The sequence below is a fragment of the Aythya fuligula genome, chromosome 3 (genome assembly GCF_009819795.1).
Source record: "Aythya fuligula isolate bAytFul2 chromosome 3, bAytFul2.pri, whole genome shotgun sequence".
NCBI lineage: Eukaryota > Metazoa > Chordata > Aves > Anseriformes > Anatidae > Aythya > Aythya fuligula.
Genome location: NC_045561.1, coordinates 74482844 through 74504643, shown reverse-complemented (window position 1 = coordinate 74504643; position 21800 = coordinate 74482844). Strand labels below are relative to the sequence as shown.

General features: G+C 38.6%; 1 protein-coding gene across 1 annotated transcript in view; it reads left to right on the top strand.

Moving 5' to 3' along the window:
- The window catches only part of ROS1 (ROS proto-oncogene 1, receptor tyrosine kinase), a 77835-nt gene extending 59621 nt beyond the window's left edge, over positions 1–18214 (top strand). The window contains exons 41-44 of the mRNA XM_032185199.1: positions 468–671; positions 1805–1939; positions 7038–7201; positions 18084–18214. Of these exons, the coding sequence (XP_032041090.1) occupies positions 468–671; positions 1805–1939; positions 7038–7201; positions 18084–18214 (634 nt within the window). The remainder of the gene's footprint in view (positions 1–467; positions 672–1804; positions 1940–7037; positions 7202–18083) is intronic.
- The last annotated feature ends 3586 nt before the right edge of the window (positions 18215–21800 follow it).

Genomic DNA, 21800 nt, shown 5'->3' with positions numbered 1-21800 from the left:
GATTAAAATAATGTGATGCTTTTCTGTTGAAATTGCTTACCCAGGACCCATTGCACTCTAAGCAAGAATCCTATCCCTTACAACAAAGAGAAGGGCAAGTGGGCAGATCCTTTTATTGTCTTCATCTGTCTAAATGGATGATCATAGAGGACACCACATCAGACTCAAAGGTGCAGAGGGAAACAATGAGAGGTGATAGGAATAAGCTGCAGCAAGGGAAATTAGATAATATTGCTCACAATGAGCAGGATCAATCACTGTAATGTGTTGTCCAGCAAAGCTGTGGCATCTCCAAACTTGGAGATATGTGAAACCTAACTGGGTGATGCCCCAGACACCTGATCTAATCTTGAGGTGGACACTCTTCTGAACAGGGTGTTGAAGCAGCTGATCTCCAGAGGCCTCTTCTGACCTGAATTGTTCTGCAATGTTAACTCCATCCTCTTGTTTTTTGCCTTACAAATCAGGGACCTGGCTGCTCGCAACTGCCTTGTGTCTGAAAAGGGCTATGAGAGCTGCTCCCGCGTAGTAAAGATTGGTGATTTTGGACTTGCCAGAGATATCTATAAAAATGATTATTACAGGAAAAGAGGAGAAGGCCTACTCCCTGTCAGATGGATGGCTCCTGAAAGCCTCATTGATGGTGTCTTCACAAATCGCTCTGATGTCTGGTGAGTTATAGCAGGCAAGAACAGCAGGGATAGTAATACTAAATCCCACGGTAAGAAAATACTGGTTTGTAGCAGCAATAATAAGTTTGTGTATTTCCAGCTCTAATAATTTATAAGCCAAGGCAGATTTCTTCCTAAGTGATATTTTCATGAGCTAACAAAAACTTTGGCACCAGGACAGTACCCGCATGGAAGTATTTCTTTACTTACTGTTTAAGCTCTAGCCTTGGATTCTGGCTGGAAAGAATTAGTGTCACTCAATCAAATAATTTTGTACAAGGCCTACAATGTGATTTTTTGCTTGCTTGAGCAGTGAATTGACTGCTTGCATCCTGTTCTTTCCACTTAGTTTTCCATTAGGTTAATTGACATTTCCTTCCTACCAGCAAATACTTTCCCCTTATCATTTTATCATGTTCTGGCAACTTTGCTGTTTTGAATCCCAATCTTCTCAGCATCATCAGGGGAAGTTCACGGTAGTTTGCTGTGTTTGTTTACTTGAAGTGCATATATGGATGGGCTTGGGTTTTTAGTGAAGAAGCAGAGACACGCTGCCAGGAGGCCTAGAGAAAACCAAACCAAAACAAAACAGATCCTTTAAACTTGAGTTTCACATGATTTTAGATTGGGTAACTGTGGATAGGAAAGGGTTGGCTGTAGCACACTATTCTTGCTGAGGTCTGCAGCTCTTAGTTTAATTACCACTCTTGCATTTATCTAAGAAAACTATTTCATGCTCTATACCAAACACAATGAGACACTGATTGCTTTATGAGTGGTGCTTAAGAGACCTTGTAGGTGTCTATATTTCCAATGACAACTCCAGATATTTCTAAATACCTGTTTAACTGAGGGCATGCTCAAGCAGAGAGTAGTGCCCAGGGAAGCTGTGGGTACTCAGTGTCTTCTAAGCTCCATTTCAGTCTGGGAAAATGTGTCTGTTCCACATATTTACTTTAGCTATTTCAGAGGCTGGCTAAAGGATGTATGAATTGTTTCACATAAAATTAAAACTACTTACTCTTATTTTTTCTGAGTCTTATTCTTCAATTAGAGTCATTTTAGTTAACTGTTGACAGGGAGCTTGATTGTCATCACATTGGTAATTAAAATGCATTGTTGGTGCTTCTTAGGTCTTTTGGAGTCTTAATGTGGGAAACATTAACCTTGGGTCAACAGCCATATCCAGGTCTCTCCAATATGGAAGTTTTACACCATGTACGATCAGGAGGAAGGTTGGAATCTCCAAGTAACTGTCCCGATGACCTGTAAGTTAATTTTGTTTAAATATTCTTGATAATATTTATGAGACATCAAGAGTGTTATTGCCAGCAGACCATCATTTTGAAAGTCTACTTACACCCATTCAGAGTTCAACAACCTACTTTTTAGTTGTTGTTGTTTTTAGACAGAAGAGCTTGCACTTGTAGCTGCCAGCTTGCTACTAACTCATCCAGTAGTGCAGCCTGTGAATGTGAACTTCAGCTGCAAATTAAGTCTTGAAGTTGAAAGGCTGATACATATTGGTCTTTTAAACAGGATTTCAGAGATAATATAAATTCAATCTTGTACATGAATCCAGCAGTAATGCGATAAGAGGCTGAGAATGCCTGATCAACCAATTCAGTATTGGTTAGAAGTTAAGATGACTGTAAGGAAGATTTTACCTGTCCCTCTTACACCATGTGCCTACAGTATCAGATATAACTGGCTTTCTCATTGATAGCTGTAGAAAATAGGCTAACGTTAGATTATATATACGGAAAATAAACCATACTCTCTTTGAAAAACTCTGTCAAAAAAGACAACAATAAAAATTGAAGCTAAACAACAAAAGTGAATTCTGCACTTCTGGTTAGTCTTTAACTGAGCTGGATAAACAAAGCTTTCAATTTCCAACTGTTTCTTGAGCACAGATGCAATTAAAAGAAAAAAAAAAAAGAAAAAAGTAGTGGTTCAAACTCATATTGGCCAGAGGTGTATGAAGGAGTAAGTTGAACCTGAGCCCAGTGGTCACTCAATATTGTCTAATTTTGTGTCTCAGTTTCTATACGCCCACTCTGCATAAGCAGTCTCAGCCATGCACTTGACAGCTGGTTCTACAAATGGAAGAAAAGGCTACTCAAAGTGCACAATTCTTACTCCTGGAGCTGAGAAAATGGTTTGAGAGTAATTCTGTGATTGGCAAGCCCACATCTCTGTGATAGGTCTTGCATCAATTACAATGTTCTCAGTTCCAGAAGGTATGATAATTTATCTGGGTATAGATGAAATACTATATTAACAATAAAAAAAAAAAAAAGAGGGAGGAGGGCAAGAAACATCAACACTTGGAAGAACTAAAAAGACATTAGGATTTTGTTTAAGAACAGAGTTCAAACTGGAAGTGACAGAACAAATGAGAGCCCAAGAACAATTTCTTTATCAGTATTTTCTGCTGAAAAATGTTTCTGTAAGAGATTGACTCACACTTGACCTTTGACTATAAAAGCGTGGTAGGTAAGGTATACTCATGAAACTAGTTTGATATTCAGACCTACATGGAGGCTTATAAGCTGCCTTTAAAATGGTTGACCAGATCTTCAGCATAACCAAGGAAACTTTGAAGTTTTCTTTTTTTTCTTTTTTTTAAAGTCACAGATCTCAGAAATTAGTATAGCAGGTAGGCCTTAAACACAGGTCCACATGTTGTAACTTGAAGGATCAGGACCTAATAGCTGTAACCTAGTTTTTGAAAGCCAAGGGGCTGAATGAGCTCTTAGATTCTTGTACCATCTTTTTATCTCATTTGGTCAACACTCAGCACCTGCATACAGCTTCTGTCAGTAGCCTAAATAGCTTTTTGCTACTTTGTTCAGTCATTAATGGCATGCTGGGATTCTTGACATTCCTGCTTTCCTCCATGTGGTTTTGAACCTGCATCAGGACATCAGCAGTCAGTAATTGTCTCCTCTGCACTTTGGCTTGCTCATTGTCATTTGACAAAACAAACCATCACTGATAGGAAGAGAGTTCAAAGGCCAAACTACTTCAGCTGAGAAGTGTTTAGGAATCTGTGGTAGGCTTACACTGCAAGGGCAAGTAGGGCTGACACAGAAACCTCGGGGTGTAAAAGGCATTAAGGAAGTGGGTTTGTATTTATTTTTTTGGGGAAGCAAAGGGAGACAGGTTCTGCCCCTCATTTCCCCAGGATACGATTCCAGGTCCACAAGATATTACTTCAAGAAGTAATCATCTGCTTTCCTCTAGAGAAGTATGGATATGTAAAGCTTGGTAATAAATTGAAAAAGTGGCTTTGGGATCTGTAAATGGGCTATGTTTATTGAAATATGAATCAGATATATGAGTGGTACTAGTTTTGCAGTCAGAGACATGCATCTGTTCACCTCGGTGTGAGGCTTGCATGGAAGAGCGTGGTGAGGTTCATGAAATCATGAAAAGCTGTAATTGTAATCAGAAGAATTTATACAAGTGCAGTGCCAGTTACTGACATGAAGCTGCAGTTTCACCAAATGCTCTCACCCTTGCAGAGTTGTATGACTGAGTTTGCTGAAGAAACTTTTGATAACTACAGACTTTTGCTCTTCAATTGTAGGAAAGTTCCCCTGGAGGTTTTGGAGGGTGGGGGACAAGAAAGGCTTGCTCAGAGTGCATCAAGTGAGGGCAGGGACTCTATTTTATTCCAACAAATTTTCTAATTTTCTAAGGAAGTCCCCGCATCAATGATATTTTCCATTTTGTGTGTGAGAAAATTGGTAATGTCCTGTAGATTTTGTGCACTAAAGCAAATTTCAGGAGCAGTTCACTTTCAACCCCCAGTGTCAGCTACTCTATATTAGTTCTTTGGTTTTCCAGGCTCTTAGGTTCTCCACAAATGCAGCTCTGTTGGACATATGGCTACCTGCTGTCCAGCCCAGATAAAACACAGCTGTCATATGTAAGTGTACATCTAGGTGTACAGGCTAGCTCTTAAATCTAACATAAAACTGATGATGTGTCTGGAATTGTTATTTTTCATTTCTTCTTGAAAGGCTTTCCCCAAGATGTAGGGCAATCCTCTGATTCTGATCCTCATACTAAAGCAATATGATATTTGCTAGTGCATGTTTGGCCCCCAAGAAAATACAGGAAAGCGTTTAAGCTGTCATTCATGTACATCTTGGCACATTAGCCTGGCTTTCACCCTCTTGATAGGTCTCATGTTGGTGCATTTGCAGACTAGTAAAGTTTATGCCATGTGACTTAAAGCTTCAGATGCTACCATATGCCTTGAAATCTAAACATCATGCCATAAATAGCTGTCCCTGCAAAATTTGCAGATATTTTCTGACTTCAGTCATTAGAAACCAAAACCTTATCTAAATTAAATACTTTATGGACTATATCTGTTCTACCCAGTATTAATATTTTAAGACAACCAGAAAGTAATTCAAGTAATTTGATTTAAGAAATAAGACTTTGGAACATAATCAAAATGAGAAAATGCCAGTTCTTTTTTTGTTTGTTTGTTTTCTTCATTGAATATCTCCTCCCTGTAACAAAGCTGAATGGCTTTGTAAAGCAGATTGTCCAATAAAAAGATTAGTTATTTAAAAAGACAGAGGTTGGTCTTAGGAAAGCAAAAATATTCAGAATCTACATTTGTCAAGTTTTTGTTTCATAAGTGACTCATGTATCATTTCTTATTTCTTTCTCCCTCTGCTGGCTAATGGCTGTTTATTCCTTTCTATCTGAGCAGCAGTGTATAAAGCAAGCTCTGAACACTTCATTGCTACACCTTGCACAAGGCTTTGCTCTTCAGGGTCCAGGTGCTAACCTGGAGCACAGCACCTGAGCTCTTGTTCTTTTCTTGGATATACTGCAAATCAGCCTGACAACAAAGTCGATCATTTGGCTTCCAGCATCCAAGACTGGCTTTTGAGTTGAATGTGACAGACATTTTTTGTCAGCAGAAGGAAAACCAGATTAGTTCACCTCATTTTGAGTCCAGTTCAGTAATTTTCCATCTATATTTCCAGTGTCATCAATAACCAGTTCACCTGAAAGTAGGTAAGAGAGGAAGTGATTCAGAGTGTCAGGCAGTCACTATCACTTTTTAGATTCTTAAAACAATTTTTCAAGATTTCATTGAATTCTTTTGAAAAGCCAAAATCACTGTCAGCTCTGCAACTGCATTATATGGGTTGATGAAATGTCATTCTGAAACTATTTTTCTATTTTTTTTTTGAGAAAAAATATCATCAAAAATCAGAAATAGAGAGATTTCTCTCAGCTGTCACCAAGAGTTTTGTAAAACACTGAATTGTGGTGAAGGACAGCTGTCTCCTTTTTAACATGGATAAGTGAGGATCCGAGCAAGCCAATTCATTTCACATAACTCAGTAACGCCTGGTATCACATAGCAGCAAGTCTCTGAAGCTGTTTGTCAGGGAGGATTTGAACTTAGGGCTTAGAGGTGAATACTCTGCATTCCCGTAACAGCTTCCTGAACCATCCTTTCACTGACTGCTTAAATGCTGCACTCTAGTTCTGAAACCCTAAGACACCTCTCCTCTCTCAACACTTGGTGTATCCAGGTGCTGGCTGCATTTTGGTTTTCAACCAGGCTCCCCCTGGCTTTTGTAGGATTTGGTTTTGTGTAGCCAGGACTTGCTACATTTCATGCCTTCAAGTGAGCAATGTAAATCAGCCCTATCCTTTAGACAAACAAGAACGGCAGTTTTTCTTCGGAATGGTACCGACAGTTTTGTTCAAGGCAGGCTGGTATCCATGCACCCAGAGGAAACTCATGCCATTTTTGCCTTTGATGGGAAAATACTCCTATTTGCTTTAGTCTGGAGGAAGAAGTCTAAATTAACTTTTCTGTGCTGGAGGATTTGCTTTTTCCCCTGAAGTTGAGGTGATGTGAGTTGAAGAATAATTAATTAAGTTGATAACCTCAAGTTCATGTTTGGTTTTAGTGATTTTTTTTTTCTGTGAGAGGTTTATTTCCTTGTCACCTTTCTCAGAAAATGCTGGTGAGTTTTTAGGTGAGAGTGGTGAGAGCAGGTATTAATAGCAAAAGTGACTTTTCTTTACTTTTTTTTTTTTTTTTTTTTTTTTCCTGCAATGTTATAGATGCTCCCAATCTCAAAAATGCCCATTGTTGAAAAATTGGAAGTATTCACAATGAGTATTCCCGACAACGGACCTTTAATCTACTTTTCCTTCCCTCAGCAGCTGGTGATAATCTTTGCACCACATGGGTTGAAAACAGAAGTTGAAAACCTAGGCTGAACTTGCTTGTCAGATGATTTAATGACAAGTGATGAGATGAATGACTGTTATCTTTAATTTTTGTATTTTAACACTTTTTTTCCTTTCCAGATGTGATTTAATCACAAGATGCTGGGCCCAAGAGCCTCAGAACAGACCTACTTTCTTTTATATTCAGGACAAACTGCAAGAGATAAGACATTCTCCACTGTGCTTCAACCACTGCCTTGAAGACAAAGAGGCAGCAACTGGAATCATCAACCAAGCTTTTGAGGGTAAGTCTGGGCAGCACCTACTGTCCTCACAGCCTCAGCCCCACAAACTGCAACAAAATGTGATTCAGCAGTTCTTTTCATTAGTCACTGCTGCAAATTGTCTGCCTATAAATTGGGAACAGAAGAGACTGACTTCTCTCATAATGAGCTTGTAAAGATGCATTAGGTGTCATTGTGTATGATGCATTAGATAAAGTGCGTATATAAGACTACCAAGCCAAAAAAAAAAAAAAAAAAAAAAACAAAACAAAACAAACAAACAAAACCAACAACCCTGTGAGGTTAAGACTGAGTCTGCCTCACAAGACATATCCAACTTGCACCTAAATTTCGATTTCTCCATTAACTAAAGACAGCAGTTGGGCACTTACTTTAGGAGTACTGATTCAGCAGTTGCCGGAAGGGGAACATAAATTAGGTACCTAAATAAAGCAGGCTTTATCCTAGCCTGAATGGTGATAGCACACTGTGAATGAATAAAACAAGGTGTTGTTAGGGAAGATATAGTCTACACAACAAAATCCAATCAGAGAATAACATTGTTAAGGTTGTGAAGGCAAGAATTTAAAAAATAGGTGATGCCAAATTTGAAGTTGCCTGTGCAACTATGATTTGGAGCATATAAACATGGAAATGAAAACAACTGACTGGAACAGAAGCAGGAGCTTTTCCAGTGCTGCAGTAATTCCTGGCTAAATAGAGGGAAAAGTAGTCTTTGTAAACAGTGTGATCTGAAAATCTCCAAAAAGAAAGTTTTCTTTATTGATTTCTCTTTTATTTATCAGTCTTTTTTAGTTTAACCTTCTTGTGGAAAAAAAAAAAAAATCTTGTAAGAAAAGTGCTTCCAATTCTAAAAAAGAAAAAACTACTTGTTTATAAAATTTCTAAAGATGTTTTTTTTTTCCCCCTCACAAAATGACATTGAACTGCGAACTCACCCTGTTTCATAAACAGTTTTTATACATCAGTATATTGTGATTTTCTAAATAAATAAAGAAGTAAATTGCTGATCCATTCCAGGGATTATGCAGTATTCAACTACACAATTTTGTAGTAATTTTTTTCTAGATATTCTATCTGTGTTCAATTCCATGGCATCGTCCAATGCTTGGTTAATGATAGTTTGTTTGATATTTTGCTAATCTTTACCATTCGATGTAGCTTTATAGTTGTGAGCCTATCCTAATTTACCCATCATGATTTCTCTTTCTGTCAGATTCACTCTGTGCATGATATGTTTATGTGTAAAGATTGTAAAGACTAAGGCTAAAGACTTTATCGTGATGGACTTTTGACATGATGGACCAAAGTAACTTAGCATTTAGCATTGATAACCTATAACTTCCTTTTTTTTTTTTTTTTTTTTTTTTTTTTTAATTAATAGTTTGTTTTGCATTCTTATCCTATAATGAAGAGCTCTGTGCTATGTGTATATTCATATAATTTCCTAGTTTCTTTAAGGGCATCTTTGCTCAGAATAGTGGAGTTCAGGGAAGAGATACTTAATCTGCAAAAATCTAAACCTGGCATTAGCTCAGGAAATGAGTACAGACAATTAATTAGACACTTTATCCAAGCTAATAGGTCTTAAATTTTGGATGGATGTTATCTCACCTAAATGCAGCTGTCTAGAAGCTAGCAGCGTCATCTAAGATATTCAACAAGGTATTTCTGTGGCCAGAAGGAGAGACAGCCATGTCCAGAAAGTGATGACTCTCATGTTTTAGGCATGTATCAAAGCAGGAAAGGAGTCACCTTTTGCCTTTCTCTCCACTGACAATAACTGGCTTCTAGATGAATCATTGTACTGGATTTGGATATGATTTGGATTAGATGTTTAATTTTCAGAAGGTTACAGAAAAACAACATGCACTGGACACAGGGCTGTGCTGATTTGGCTGCTTCCATCTACTCCTGAGCTAGTTTGATTTCCTAATTTAGACATCTGTGTGTTCCCTGACTCCATGAGAAGAAAGAAGACATGAAAACTAAGGGAGCTAAGGCAGTACTGTGGCATTAAATCAATACCTGTTAAATAACTTCAGCAGGGCTGAAATTTTACATGTGCACCCTGCTTTTCTGCTGCTTGCTGTTGGGGAACAGACAGGAATTTAGATTGTCATTCGTTTGGTGGAGCTGGCATGACACAGATGTAATGTGCAATGAGCTTAGTTTCGTTGTAAGTCTCAATTTAGCATTCTCCAACTGTGATCTTTGCCCTGCTCTTAACTTGCTCAAGCTAGGCATTGCTTTCACTGGGATGACAAATACATGTTCTTAATATAAAAATCATCCTTATGCCAAAATTGTAGGTTCTGCCATACTGCAGAAATCTCAGAGAAACTTTTATGATTTATTTCTTTGCCATGGACAAAAACGGTGTTCTTAGAAATGGTGAATTTATTGAGAAGGAAAATATGGATTGAGACTGACATGAAAAGTTTGGTTTGAATAACTAATGTTTGTAAAACAGTTTACTACAGAAAACATGGTTGTGTAGTGGGGTTTTTAGGGCAGTTTTAATAATAGTGGTACTCTATAATGTACGTTACAGGGAATCTGTTGGTAGTGGCCATTTTTTTAAATTAGGTTCAATCAGGCCTGTTTGTGATAGCCTAGTTGGTAAAATCTGACCCGCTATGGCAAGCAGAGCAATTCCTGGCAGTATCTCTCAGAACCAGAGAATATTTTGCTCAGCACACTCTGTTCCCTGGTCTTACCCTTTTCCCAATTAGCTGCCCTATTCCCTCTCAAAGATTCCCTCTGTTCTTTCCTTAGCATTGTGTCTGCCCACCTGGTGTTGTCATAGACTCACTGTTGCATCTGCATTACGACAGGAAGACGAAGGAACTTTTTTTAATGCTTCAGTTTCATCTTTTCATGTTCCAGTTCTCAAAATTCCTCCTTAACTTCTCCCCAGGCTCATGTGGTGATTTTCACACAGAGAATGTCCATCAGAAAATAGTGTAGCTTGAATGTTAACAGTATGGCTTGAGATTTATTCATCTACATATTGTCCTTTCATATGATTGCATTTTAAGTTACTAAACACTTGATAAGCTCTTTACAAGTCTCTATGACAAACATACTTATTTACCCATGTATTCATAGTTAATCTGTCAGCTATTTCCATCTTTCCCTGAAAGGGTCTTTATAAGTCCATTAAAACTGTCTACTGCATACTTGACTGAAGGCCTGGAGTCCTGGCGATACTTTAATGTTGTTGGATTATCTGATCAGAGAACCATGCACATCAGTTTTCCGTAGATCTCCAGCCTTGAAATTATTGAACTATTTTTCTGCCTTCAATGTAAACCCCCTGCAGTGGAGTTCAGTGTAATGCCGGTTCTGGAAGTATGGTTGATTTAAGCAAGAACTAGCAATTCAGGTTCTAGTCAGCCTTCCACACTAAAACACACACTCTTTCATAACCCTGTCATACATGGTTTGGGACACAGAGTAAGTCTCAGTCAGTGATTTATAAAATGCTGTATAAGTGACAAGTAAGTGGTTTATAAAATAACGGTAACCTTGGATTCATTTTTATCTGGTACTAAATGGAGCACTTCTTTTGTTTGTAGGAGTAGTAGAAACATGACAGCCAGAACAAATAAACCAAAATACTGTTCCATGATGGATTGTCCTGGACAACATTTTCCAAAAATGTTACGCAGTCATTGGCCTTTGTGTGTAATGAAACTCCTGTCATGAGCCTCCCGCCAAGAAATGCTTGCTCTCACCAGGAGACGTGGTTCCAAAAGAAAGAGCCAAATGTCAAGCAAAGTGAAATGATAGACCTCAAAATAACCACGATACTTAGCCCTATATGGAATCATCCATCTTCCAAATTTGGTTGAACCTTACCTGCTTGTAGTTAGTCACACCTGTCGCAGGTCCATACATGCTGTTAGCACTATTTCATAGGTGGAAGGGCTGGAAAATATTAGATTTCTGTATTAACATTAATACTGGTGTGGTATGTCATGCAGACTGCAAGTATGGGTGAATTAATATAAGGAGTATGTTAGTGTTCTGGACTGCATGCTAACAGGATAGTGTAGGGATGGCAAAAGGGACACCAGCTTTGTTACTGCTACCTTCTAAAGGAGGCCAGGAGTAGTGATAAATACACCCAAGCAATATCGGCAGGTCCTGGCACTGCTGCTTAGGAAGGGAGGGAAGGAAACCCAGCAAGAGTCTGACTTCAGTGCGTTGATTAAAGGATAGTGGGAATCGCTGGCTATACGCAACAGTAACTCTTGCAGCACTGGAGGAACAGGCAGCAGCCCACCAGGATGTGCAGATTGGTCCTCAGGCTCCAGCAGCAGTGGTCTAAAAACAGTATTATTTTTACAGAAATAAACGTCACAGTCAGGAGAACATGAGTTTGTTTGGGATGTCAGTCTGCAAAGTAAGTGCTGCAATGAATACTTTATTAAGCCTCAGTTCCACTCAATGTTTTCAGCATTTCTGTTGGGTCTCTATGGGTATTTCCTTACCTACCTCTCACTGATTTCCAATGAAACCCTTATCAATGAGAGTTATGTACTTAAATCCGCCTGTACCCTGTTACTGCTGCATTTCAGCAGCTGGGCACAATACCAGTCCCAGCAATCATTGCAAGTGCTCTGTATCATGGCAATGTAAAGGACCTAGAAATCTACCAGCTTAGAGTTTTTTGTTCTTGCTCTTACAGGCTTTCCTGGGGCATTGATTGTGGGCAGGCAAGAAGAATTAACATTTTTAGAGTGAGGGAAGCACTTTCCATCAGGAGGACTGAGACATCTGTGGGTTACCTTTATGCCTTTGAATCACATGGGAAGTGATTCAACAGATGCCCATCCATTGCTGACACATTGGCTGCTCTTGTCCCAGTTGCAAAAAGTGCAAAGGAAATGTATAAAGGATTCATAAATCAGCATGCTAAAAAGATGATCCTGCATTGCTGTAAAAATAACCAGACCGTCTATTTTCAGACACAACTTTTTACATGTGTACATGCAAGACAGCGTGGTATTTTTTCAGGTCCTAAACATTCCCCTTTACTGATGGAAACACCTGTTTGTTTTGGCAAATGTCTTTGCCGACATCAGACAACTGGGCATTAAGCAGCTGGAGCAGCTCCTTGCCTTTATGACCCAGTGGGACTATTCTTATCAGTGCTGCTCTCCCCAGTCCATTTTGGACCTGTAAGGAGAAAATGTCAAACTGCTCAGAAACTTTGTCAGAGCACTGTGCTGTTCCTGCTAGAAGTGTTTCCTCTTACAAGAGCAGCTATAAGGTTCTTAGAGGGTCCCTGAGGAAATTCCAGGCCAGCCTGCTGTGCCAATTTCCATGGATACTTTGTAGTTATCCTGTAGATAGCAGGGAACTTTTACCTTCAACTGACAACATTTCTTCTGTGGTGATTTTTTTTTTTTAAATCACTTTTTAAAAGGCTGCTAATGTGCTGAGAGTTGTACCTTTGGTAGAACCATGTGGATAATAGATTTTTTTTTTTTTTTTTGGTTCATTCTTTGAATGGAAACATTTGGTGAGGAGAGGAGTTCTGGCATGACTGGACAGAAACAGCATCTACAGAAAAAAAAAACAACACCCAAAGGATGGTTACATTTGCCCACAGTATTTTGTTTTGTTTAAGAGCCATAAATATTTTTGTTTAGAAAGACTAAAGGAAACACATTTGGCCTCAAAAAGATCATTTTTTAATCCCTTAACTGGAGCTGCCTTTTGAAATATGTTGGAAGATAAAAGAGATTTTTACAATTCCTCCTTTTTTTCCAAAACCAGTTACTCAGTGGGCTTTTTTTTTTTTTTTTTTTTTTTTTTTTTTTTTTTCTTTCTCAATTAAGGTACTTGCTAAGAGTCTTTCTTTTGCTTTCTTGCTTTCTTGCTCTCTTGCTTTCTCTCTCTCTTTCTCTCTCTCTCTCCTGCTTTCTTTCTTGCTTTCTTTTGCTTTCTTGCTTTTTTTTTATTTATTTATTTTTAAATTCACTGCAAAACTTTTAATTGAGGGGGTTTGGTATTAAAATCTGGGATCAGTGATCTCACCATTAAAGATAACAGCTGCATTCTCTGCTGGCTGAGTAGTGCTGGATTGCTGTTCCCTGTGCAAGAGTAATCAGTTTATTTTCCTAAAACCAGCTGCCTTTTAAAAACTGTTCTGCACACCTCTCTGGACTTAAAGTAATCACTTGGACAAACGGAAGCTCCTCTGAAGCAGATGTGTTGATAAGAGACATTTTTTAAACCTTGTATCTAGCCTCCTTTGTATTTTTCTGAAATTCAGTAATCCTCTTCCCCACTTAGCTTAGTGAGTGCCTGACCCACAGCCTGTGGAGGTCAGTGAAAAGACTTCTTCCAAAACAGTGCGTGGTTACAACACTGAAGGGAAAGGTAAAGTTAGTGGTGTGACCATTTCATATGTGTAACCTAGACTAATGCTGTTTGATTCCAGACAGCACACATGAGCCATATGACTTTGCAAGAAAAGTAATGTTACTACTTTGCCTTGGACCGAGGGAAAAATAAAATAAAATTAGATTATCTGATTTCTTTTGTATGGGTGTAAAGATATAACCAAATGAAAATTAAGTACCATGTTTATACTGGCTGTCTAAGCTGTTTGAAAGTCACCAGAGAGTTGTAGACATGTTCAGGGGACGTTACTGTGTAAAGGTAAGTGTGAAAAATAAGCATCTCAGCAAAATGACTCATCCCTCTTTTCTCTCTACATTGACTGTAAAGGGAGTCTGGACAAGGAGCCTAAACTAGGCACATAAGATCTGAGTAATTAAAACTTGGTAAAATGACTCCTACTTTGTGACCTAGGGAATGGGGACGCTTCTCTGCTTTTATATATATATAGACATATTGTATTGCAATAAGTGTGAAACTGGTCTTTTTTGGTACTCTTATATTAAAAATGATATGATAAATGATAAAACTAGTTAATAAACAGATTTATATCTGTGTTTCTCAAGACAGAATCTTGCACACGGGGTTCGGTCCACAGCTCTTAAAAAAAACACTATTCAAATAAAAATAAATAACATTAGTCTAAAAAGTGTAAAAGTGCAGGATGAGCAAAATTCTTGTTTTTAGCATCTTTAATGTCTGACAGAATAGCAAGGTTGGTGAGTCACCCTCAAGCCATGCGAGATCATATGCTTCATTAGACAGGAAACACAGATATATCTCCACTGATATATAATACAGAGTGGGGTATTAAAACGGATATATATTTGTTCTATTTATATTCGTACTGGTAATGTGCAGACACTGAAACACAGCACCTCCAGCTCCAGGTGGCCAACAGGTATCAGTAAAACACTCCATATACAGGAACTGTCTCCTTGAGCTAACTGACACAGCTGAGAAAGAGCAGTCAGGGTTCAGTAACCACCTTTTTCTCCCCGAACAAAGATACATCATCAAGCGCTTCTTTTGAATGCTTTCAGAGTGCAGTACATCTTTCTGCCATGCCAGCAAGTCAGCCAGTCTCTTCTTCACCTGCACGTAAATTGTGCAGAAGGGACAAAAGGCAGAATATGTATGAGAAAAACAAGAGGATGCTAGTGGGAAAAAGTAAATGTGACCGCACTTCCAAAGAAGTGATCCTTACCCTGTTGAAGGTGCTAAGCATTGCATATGATTGTGTTGCCTGGAATGAATAATGTCTCAGGCCAGATACTTAGCTGGTGTAAGGCAGTGATGTCCCACTGTTTTCTACCCAGCTTTGTTAATTTGTGCTTGCTGAGGATCTGGCCATGAAACAGCTCTATCAGAAGACCAACATCTCTAAGATCAGTTTGTTCACTCCCTACTAATCAGCTTTTCTAATGACTTTGCTTCCTCTTCTACATTGTCACCTTCTGAAATTAACGCCCCCCCTCCCCTCCAAGCCATCTGCTTATCAAGACATCATAAAAATTTGCACCCTTCCAGGCAGGATTTCAAAGCATGCTGTGAGCCCGCACAGCCTAAAGAGAAGGCAGTGAAATGCTCTGTGCGATGGTGATGCTCCGTGCTCTGGCTGCCCCGCGACAGGAAACAGCCAACCGAGATGCTGAGATATGGAGGGGGGAAGCACAGATTTTATCAGGTCAGGACCAGTCTCCTCAGAGGAAGCTAAGCAAGCAAACTCCATTCCTCATGAGCATGAGTCAGGCGATCATCGTTTCTTGTGTCACTTAATGCAAGGCTCTTTAGAACATGGTTCTACTACCCCTGGAGAGGTGCATTGTAATTAATTTACCTGAAGTTTGGCTCAGATGTTATGCTTGCAATGGCTATTTGGGAAAATGTCCAGAAAGGTCGGGGTGACATGCATTTAGGACCTGAGACAGGTATCTACATAGCTACAGTACAGAGCTTTGAAGGTGCCATTTTATTACTGGGAACAGTCTACCTGAGGGCACACAGAGCTTAGTGGGGACCTACTCCTCAGCAGAGTTGTTCTCTGCCAGTACAGCCCAGTTGTTCTCTGGGCTGCTAGGGCTAGCCTGCCTCATGCCCTGAGGTAAGTTGTTTGAAGTGGATGTGGGTAACTCTACACTATGCAGCAGTTCCAGTGTAGACAACCCCTCAGGATTTAAGTGTTTGGAGTCCACTCCCCAGCACGACTTCAGATTCCATGAAGGTGTTCCTTGGACGCCTCCTCTCGGGGCATTTTGTTGGCTCAGCCAGGCTTTGCTTGTGAAATCTGAGGGGATCACATCACATGGTTTATCCTGCATTTACTCACGTATAACCCAGCATGACTATACATCAATCAACTAATTTTAGCAATGTTAAAACTGAAAAGAAAAGAATGATATCTCATGAATATGCTGACCTGCCTCCCCACTCCAGCTTCTCTCTATCTTCCTTCAAATTCTTAACGTTTTTTGGAAGGGTCTTCCTAAGATTATTCAGACTTCTCTATGTTGGCTTATGGCTTCCCAGGGTGTTGGTGATGCTTCTAGTTCTCACATTTCTGGGAGAATTTCACAGCACATAATGATTTTTTCTTAACTGCTCATTTTCATTTTCTTCTGTCTCCGTCCATCATATTACGAAGTGAGCAGAAATTGCTTGCTTGCTTTGCATGAGAGGCAAGCATTGTACTGTGTAACCTGACATCTTTGCATAGGTTTTTTGGCTTGTACATCAGAATGGTGCTAAGCTTCCATGGGTGCTGAATGCTGTGGTAAGAGGAGATGACACAACAGCAAAGGAAAGGGCACTTGTAGTGAAAAATCTCATTACAACAATGGCTATGTAGCTCGTATGTGTCATGTCAGAGAAGAAAGGGTATCGACGTTGTATACTTCTTCTGCTTTTTGATAGGGAAAGAGTATTCCACAATAAATAGTCTTTCTTGCTGATTTTGTTTCTGAAGCTCAAGAAATAAAACTGAGGCAAGATATTTGATTTTTTGCTCTTTTTTCTCTGTAATGAGAAATGCAGCAGTATATAGGATAAGAAAGGATTATATTTTATATATTCTGTACTTCTTCAGACCTGTTGGGGAAAGAATTAGTAATGTATCTATATATCTGGTAAAAATATCTCAGTGACCTCATACTCACATTTGTGTAAACATCACCTCATCAGTTCCAGATACTTATACAGGAAACAAATCTGAATGCTCCTCTAGTGTTCTATACTTAGGCAGGTCAGCCGGCATATGTCTGGTATCTAAATACCCAGTTTTACTTGGGTCCTTATTTTAAGGTTTCTCTCTTAAGAGTTTGCCGCAAACATGCCCTCAGCATTTACCAGCGTGCCTTTTCCAAAGCAGCTTGCGCCTGAGGGTTTCCATTAAAAGAATTATTGAACAAAAAACACATACAAAGAAGAGCTGTACTGTTTGGTGAAGGCTTGGTTGGGATCGAGTTACTAAATATTGCCATAATAGTCCTGAACTAACAAAGTGAGTATCAAATGATTTTTCGTAGCTGTCAGTCACTGTGGTATGTGAAGACAGTTTGTTCTGTCCCAATCCCCATCTTGCTAACAGGTTTCTAAACTCCAAATTCTCTTTCATATTTTCCTTCGTAACATTTCCTAATAGACTCTAGCATGTGGAAATGACTTTTGACTTTGTAACTGTTGTGTGTGTGATTGTAGTGACATAATAAATTGTATGTTGCCCGCCGCAACAGCACAATGCTTGCGAGCCTTGAGTAGAGAACTGTGAATGTCACATGCTTCATTTTCCAGTTGTGAAGTAAAATAAGGAGAGAGTGTAATAAAAAAAGGTATGCGTTACTAAGAATAAATGTACAAAATAGCAACAATTATAACTTGAGCCTTTAGTTAATCACTTTTACATTTTTAATATTTTTTTAAGATATAGCCCCTGAAATGGTTTTCAGGCAACCATGTATATGTGAACACTATCAAAATAAGAAAAAAACATAGTTTTTAGGAATTGACAAAGCACACTTAATTGCCAACTTCAAGCTTCTTGAAAGACAGAGTATTACAATTCCTCTAGAAAGAGAGGATATTACAATTCAGTAGGTAGAAAACTGCCTATGTTACAGGACTCTTCAGCAGTATTATTGTATTGTTAGCAGAGTTACACAGAGATACAGATTAAAACTGCTTTGGTTTTATACAGGAGGTGTTTCTTTACTACCAAAAGAAACAAGTTTTATTCATAACTGTACTGCTGCCCATGAAGGTATGAATGGTGACAAACAAGTGTCCCTAAGTGATTTGGCTGAAGATATAATCCACACAGGCAATAGCAGAAAATAAGTTTGACTCATCAGTCACTCTTTATGCAGTCACTAGACCAACTTTCTCCACCAGCTGACTTTGCATGCTTTCAAATACTACATGTATATAACTGTATGATTGTGTTTTTTTATTATTATTTTTTTAAATGCAGATTCGGACAGTATTCTTTCAACTACGCTAATGGAAACAAGGGATCAAGAAGGCTTAAATTATTTGGTAGTGGTCAAAGACAGCGACCAAGATCAAGGGAGCATCAGTTCTGAGGAACTTAGTTCAGTCTGATTCTCTCTGTTTGAGGACAGAACAGAATGCTCTACCAAAGACGACGTAAGCCAAAGAAAATATTCTGCACTTTATCATGCTTATAGTAATGTAGCTACCAAAGAATGTCATAAGGTATTGAATGATGTGTAGACTAAGACAACAATTATATACTTTTTGATTTTCTAAATGTTATGGTTCAGGCGTTTCACAATAAATAGTTTAAGGAAATAAATTTTTTAATCAAAGAGCAAATAATTTTACTGTGCTGCTGATTAAATTTATGCTGCCACATTTCCCACAGACATAGACATTCATTCCAAAACAGAAGAACTAGTATGCTGTCTCACAAAAGGGACCAACTTGCTCATGAAAAAAAAAAAAAGAAAAAAAACACATTGAAGTCTAGCTCCATTGTATGCACACAAGGATGTACAAATGGAAAAAATAATATAAGTTATAGTTGTATTTTTATGAACTCCAAATCTGTAAGCAACTGACGAAAGGTGGCTAGGTTGTTCACTGTACGGGATGGTCTATTTTATTATTTAATTTAAACAAGTGCTTGCAATCATCTTGAATGTAAATTGCACAGCAACCAATCTGTGAATCAAAATGAATGTTTTTTCTTACCTTTCCTTTTCCCTTTCCTTATCTTTCCCTTTATAACATTGATCATCCTCTTATTTCCTTTTAGACTGGATAAAAGGAAATACTTTTCTTGGTTGTGCTTGGAGATCTAATTAAAATACATAATAAAACAATATATAAATCATTACTGAATAAAAGACAGAAATAAGCTCTAAGGAATGTTTCATCATGAATAACAATTTGCAAGTTTTGCAGTTATTCATTGGCATCTGTCAGGAAGATAGAATCATGCCCACTTTTATGCAAATATTTGATCATGGGGGGTGCTGGAGAGTAGTAAAGGCACCATCTGAAGTCAGAATGTAGACATTTTTAAGCTGCACCTCCACTGAAATTAAATTCCAAAGGTTTCTTAAATGGAGAATCAACATAGGTAAATGAGAGATTTGATTTTTGACTTTTTACTTGAAATTTAATAAAAAATGAGGGATTTTGAATTATGATTCTTTAAAATTCTCTGGCAAAAAGAGTCAAAGTAGTCTGTAAATATAGAACAATGTTTTTCTCATTTGCAGATTAACCACATTTGTACATGCACAAGCAACATTTACTAATACAGTTGCAGCATTTCTAACTTTTTTTTTTTTTTTTGGTTCTTAAATTATGCTCACCAGGCCATGAATGTCAGATAAATAAATACTGTATAATGTTTCCTCTCTCTTCAAGTGCTGTCTGATTGATTGTACAGCAGTTGATTGTACCTTACATTTCAGTAACTTAAACATGAATAATGTTTACTAACCAGTAAAATATGCTAGCCAGAAACCAGGAAGATCTCAGTTTTGTAGTCACCCTACCTGGATGAATTTACGTGCATGTGTAATTCAATCTAACTGAAGAGGAATGCTTAATCAGCCAGCTGCAAACAGAAGTTTGAAAAACAACCTGACTTCATATGATATCTTTTTCATTAGCAGGAGAAGCGTTCAATCCTGTCAAGAAGCTTGTCTAGGCAGCACCATTCCCAAGCCTCATGACGAGGTCTGTGATATGATAACTGAGGTCAATTCACTCTTATGTTGGTCTGAGTTGGAAAAGGATCATGTAAGAGCCTATTCAACATGGGTAAATTGGGTTAGTGGATAAGGTGAATGCCAGTGAGGGAGCAGTCAGAAGAACCCTTGAGTTCTTGACATAGTCACACATATCCAGAGCTGCACAGAAAGAGCAGAGGGAAGATGTGTTGCTTTGTTTGCATTTTCTAAGTGCTGTAAGACAAAACTAGAATTGATGGAGCATTTATCACAGCATGCTGAGGAAGAAAATATCAGGTTTAATGCACTGTCAATGAATGATACTCAGGAAATTGACCAGTGATCTATAGTGATTAGGTGCAAAGGGCACTTTAAGAAAGCCTTGAATTTAAGTGTCTTGACTTTTAAAATAAGTGTAAACGGGTTTAAGGATTATACTGTCTTTTTAAAGAGATATGTATTTAGGGGAAAAAAAAGAATCCTGATGTATCAGAAAGGTTAAATGTGAGATAAGGGTACAAATGAATGTCATTATGACAACACATGTGACATACTGCTGAGAGTCTCATCCTCGAGTGTAGAGCTAATATTGTGCATTTCCTTGTTTAAGACATACATTGAGAATGAGTGTAGGGTGTACTATCTATACAGCAAGAGGAATTCTTCCTGATTTCCCTTATAAGCCAGAGGAAGCCACCCAAATAAATGAGAAACCATTCCTGTGAAGATTCTTTCTGCATGACCTGGAGGAACTAGAAAGAGGTGTTTGGAATCTGAATCATAAATGCACAGGAATTCCTGCTGGCAATTCTGAAAGCTTCTTAACAAGAGCATCGTTCTGTGGTTTGTATAAAGCAGATGGTCCCAGTCTTCACCTGCTGCAAATCAGGTTAAATATGCTCAGATAGGCTGATGCACAGCAGTGGAGAAACTGCCTCCAGTAGGGGAGCAGATTCTCAAGATTTGGCATGAGTTTGGCAAATACTGCTTTAGTCATTACAAAGTAAATTTTGATTGTTTCAGCGCAGTGTAAAGTCCTGGCCTCAGTATCACCAGCCTTATAGAAAGTATGACTGGCACGGTCTTGAAAAGTCTTTGTTCAGATAAGAATTGGAAATGTTGGGGAGTGGGAATAACAGCGCTACGTCAGCTGTAGTCCGGTTGATATGATACTGCAGTAAGGCAGTGCATGCACCCAGCAAAGCTGGCAATGTTCACACTACCAGCTTTGACTAGTTCCCTGTAGAACAGTGCAAAAATAACATCCCAAGAACCTGAGAAGTAAAGATCTAAGAGGGGATATTATCAAAACTCAATGCCAAGAGGTATTTTATGTTGCTTATGTATGTTGTAACTCTAGAAAAGAGTACGTGAAAGAAAAGCTAAATCTTCCTCTCCAGTAATGAACAACCCTAACACACACTTTTTTTTTTTCTTTTTTTTTTTTTTTTCTTTTTCCTGTCTCCTACATCACTTTGGGGTTTATCGGAAGTTCGCAGAGTGTTAAACACCTCCTTCTTCCTTCCTTGGTCATGATATGGCATCATCAATGTGGCTGAGTGGCTGCACAGTTCTCCCTGTTCCCGCTCCATGGGGATCCAGGCTGCTTTCTCTCTGGTGAATATTCCTTCTGGCATACAACATTCTGGGGAGCATTTCCTGTAGGGCTGTTTGCACATTTCCTTCTCTGTCCTAAAGTGACATTGGAGGAATTGGTGAAGCAAATTCTGATCTAGTGTAGAGCTGTGTTCACCCAACTACGTGGCTCGTCTTCTCTCACAAATGACTGCTGGTTCTCCATAAATAGCTGGACTGTGGAAGGAGCAAGGTCTGCTCAAATGCCACCCGTTGGAGGGGACTATCTCACTGAACACAGAAGGAGTCCAGGAAATTAGTTTGGAGTAGACTTCCTTTTTATAATAGAGAGGGAAGTGGGGGAACAGTTGCTCCTTCTCCTGTTTCATGGTATTGCAACTCTACAG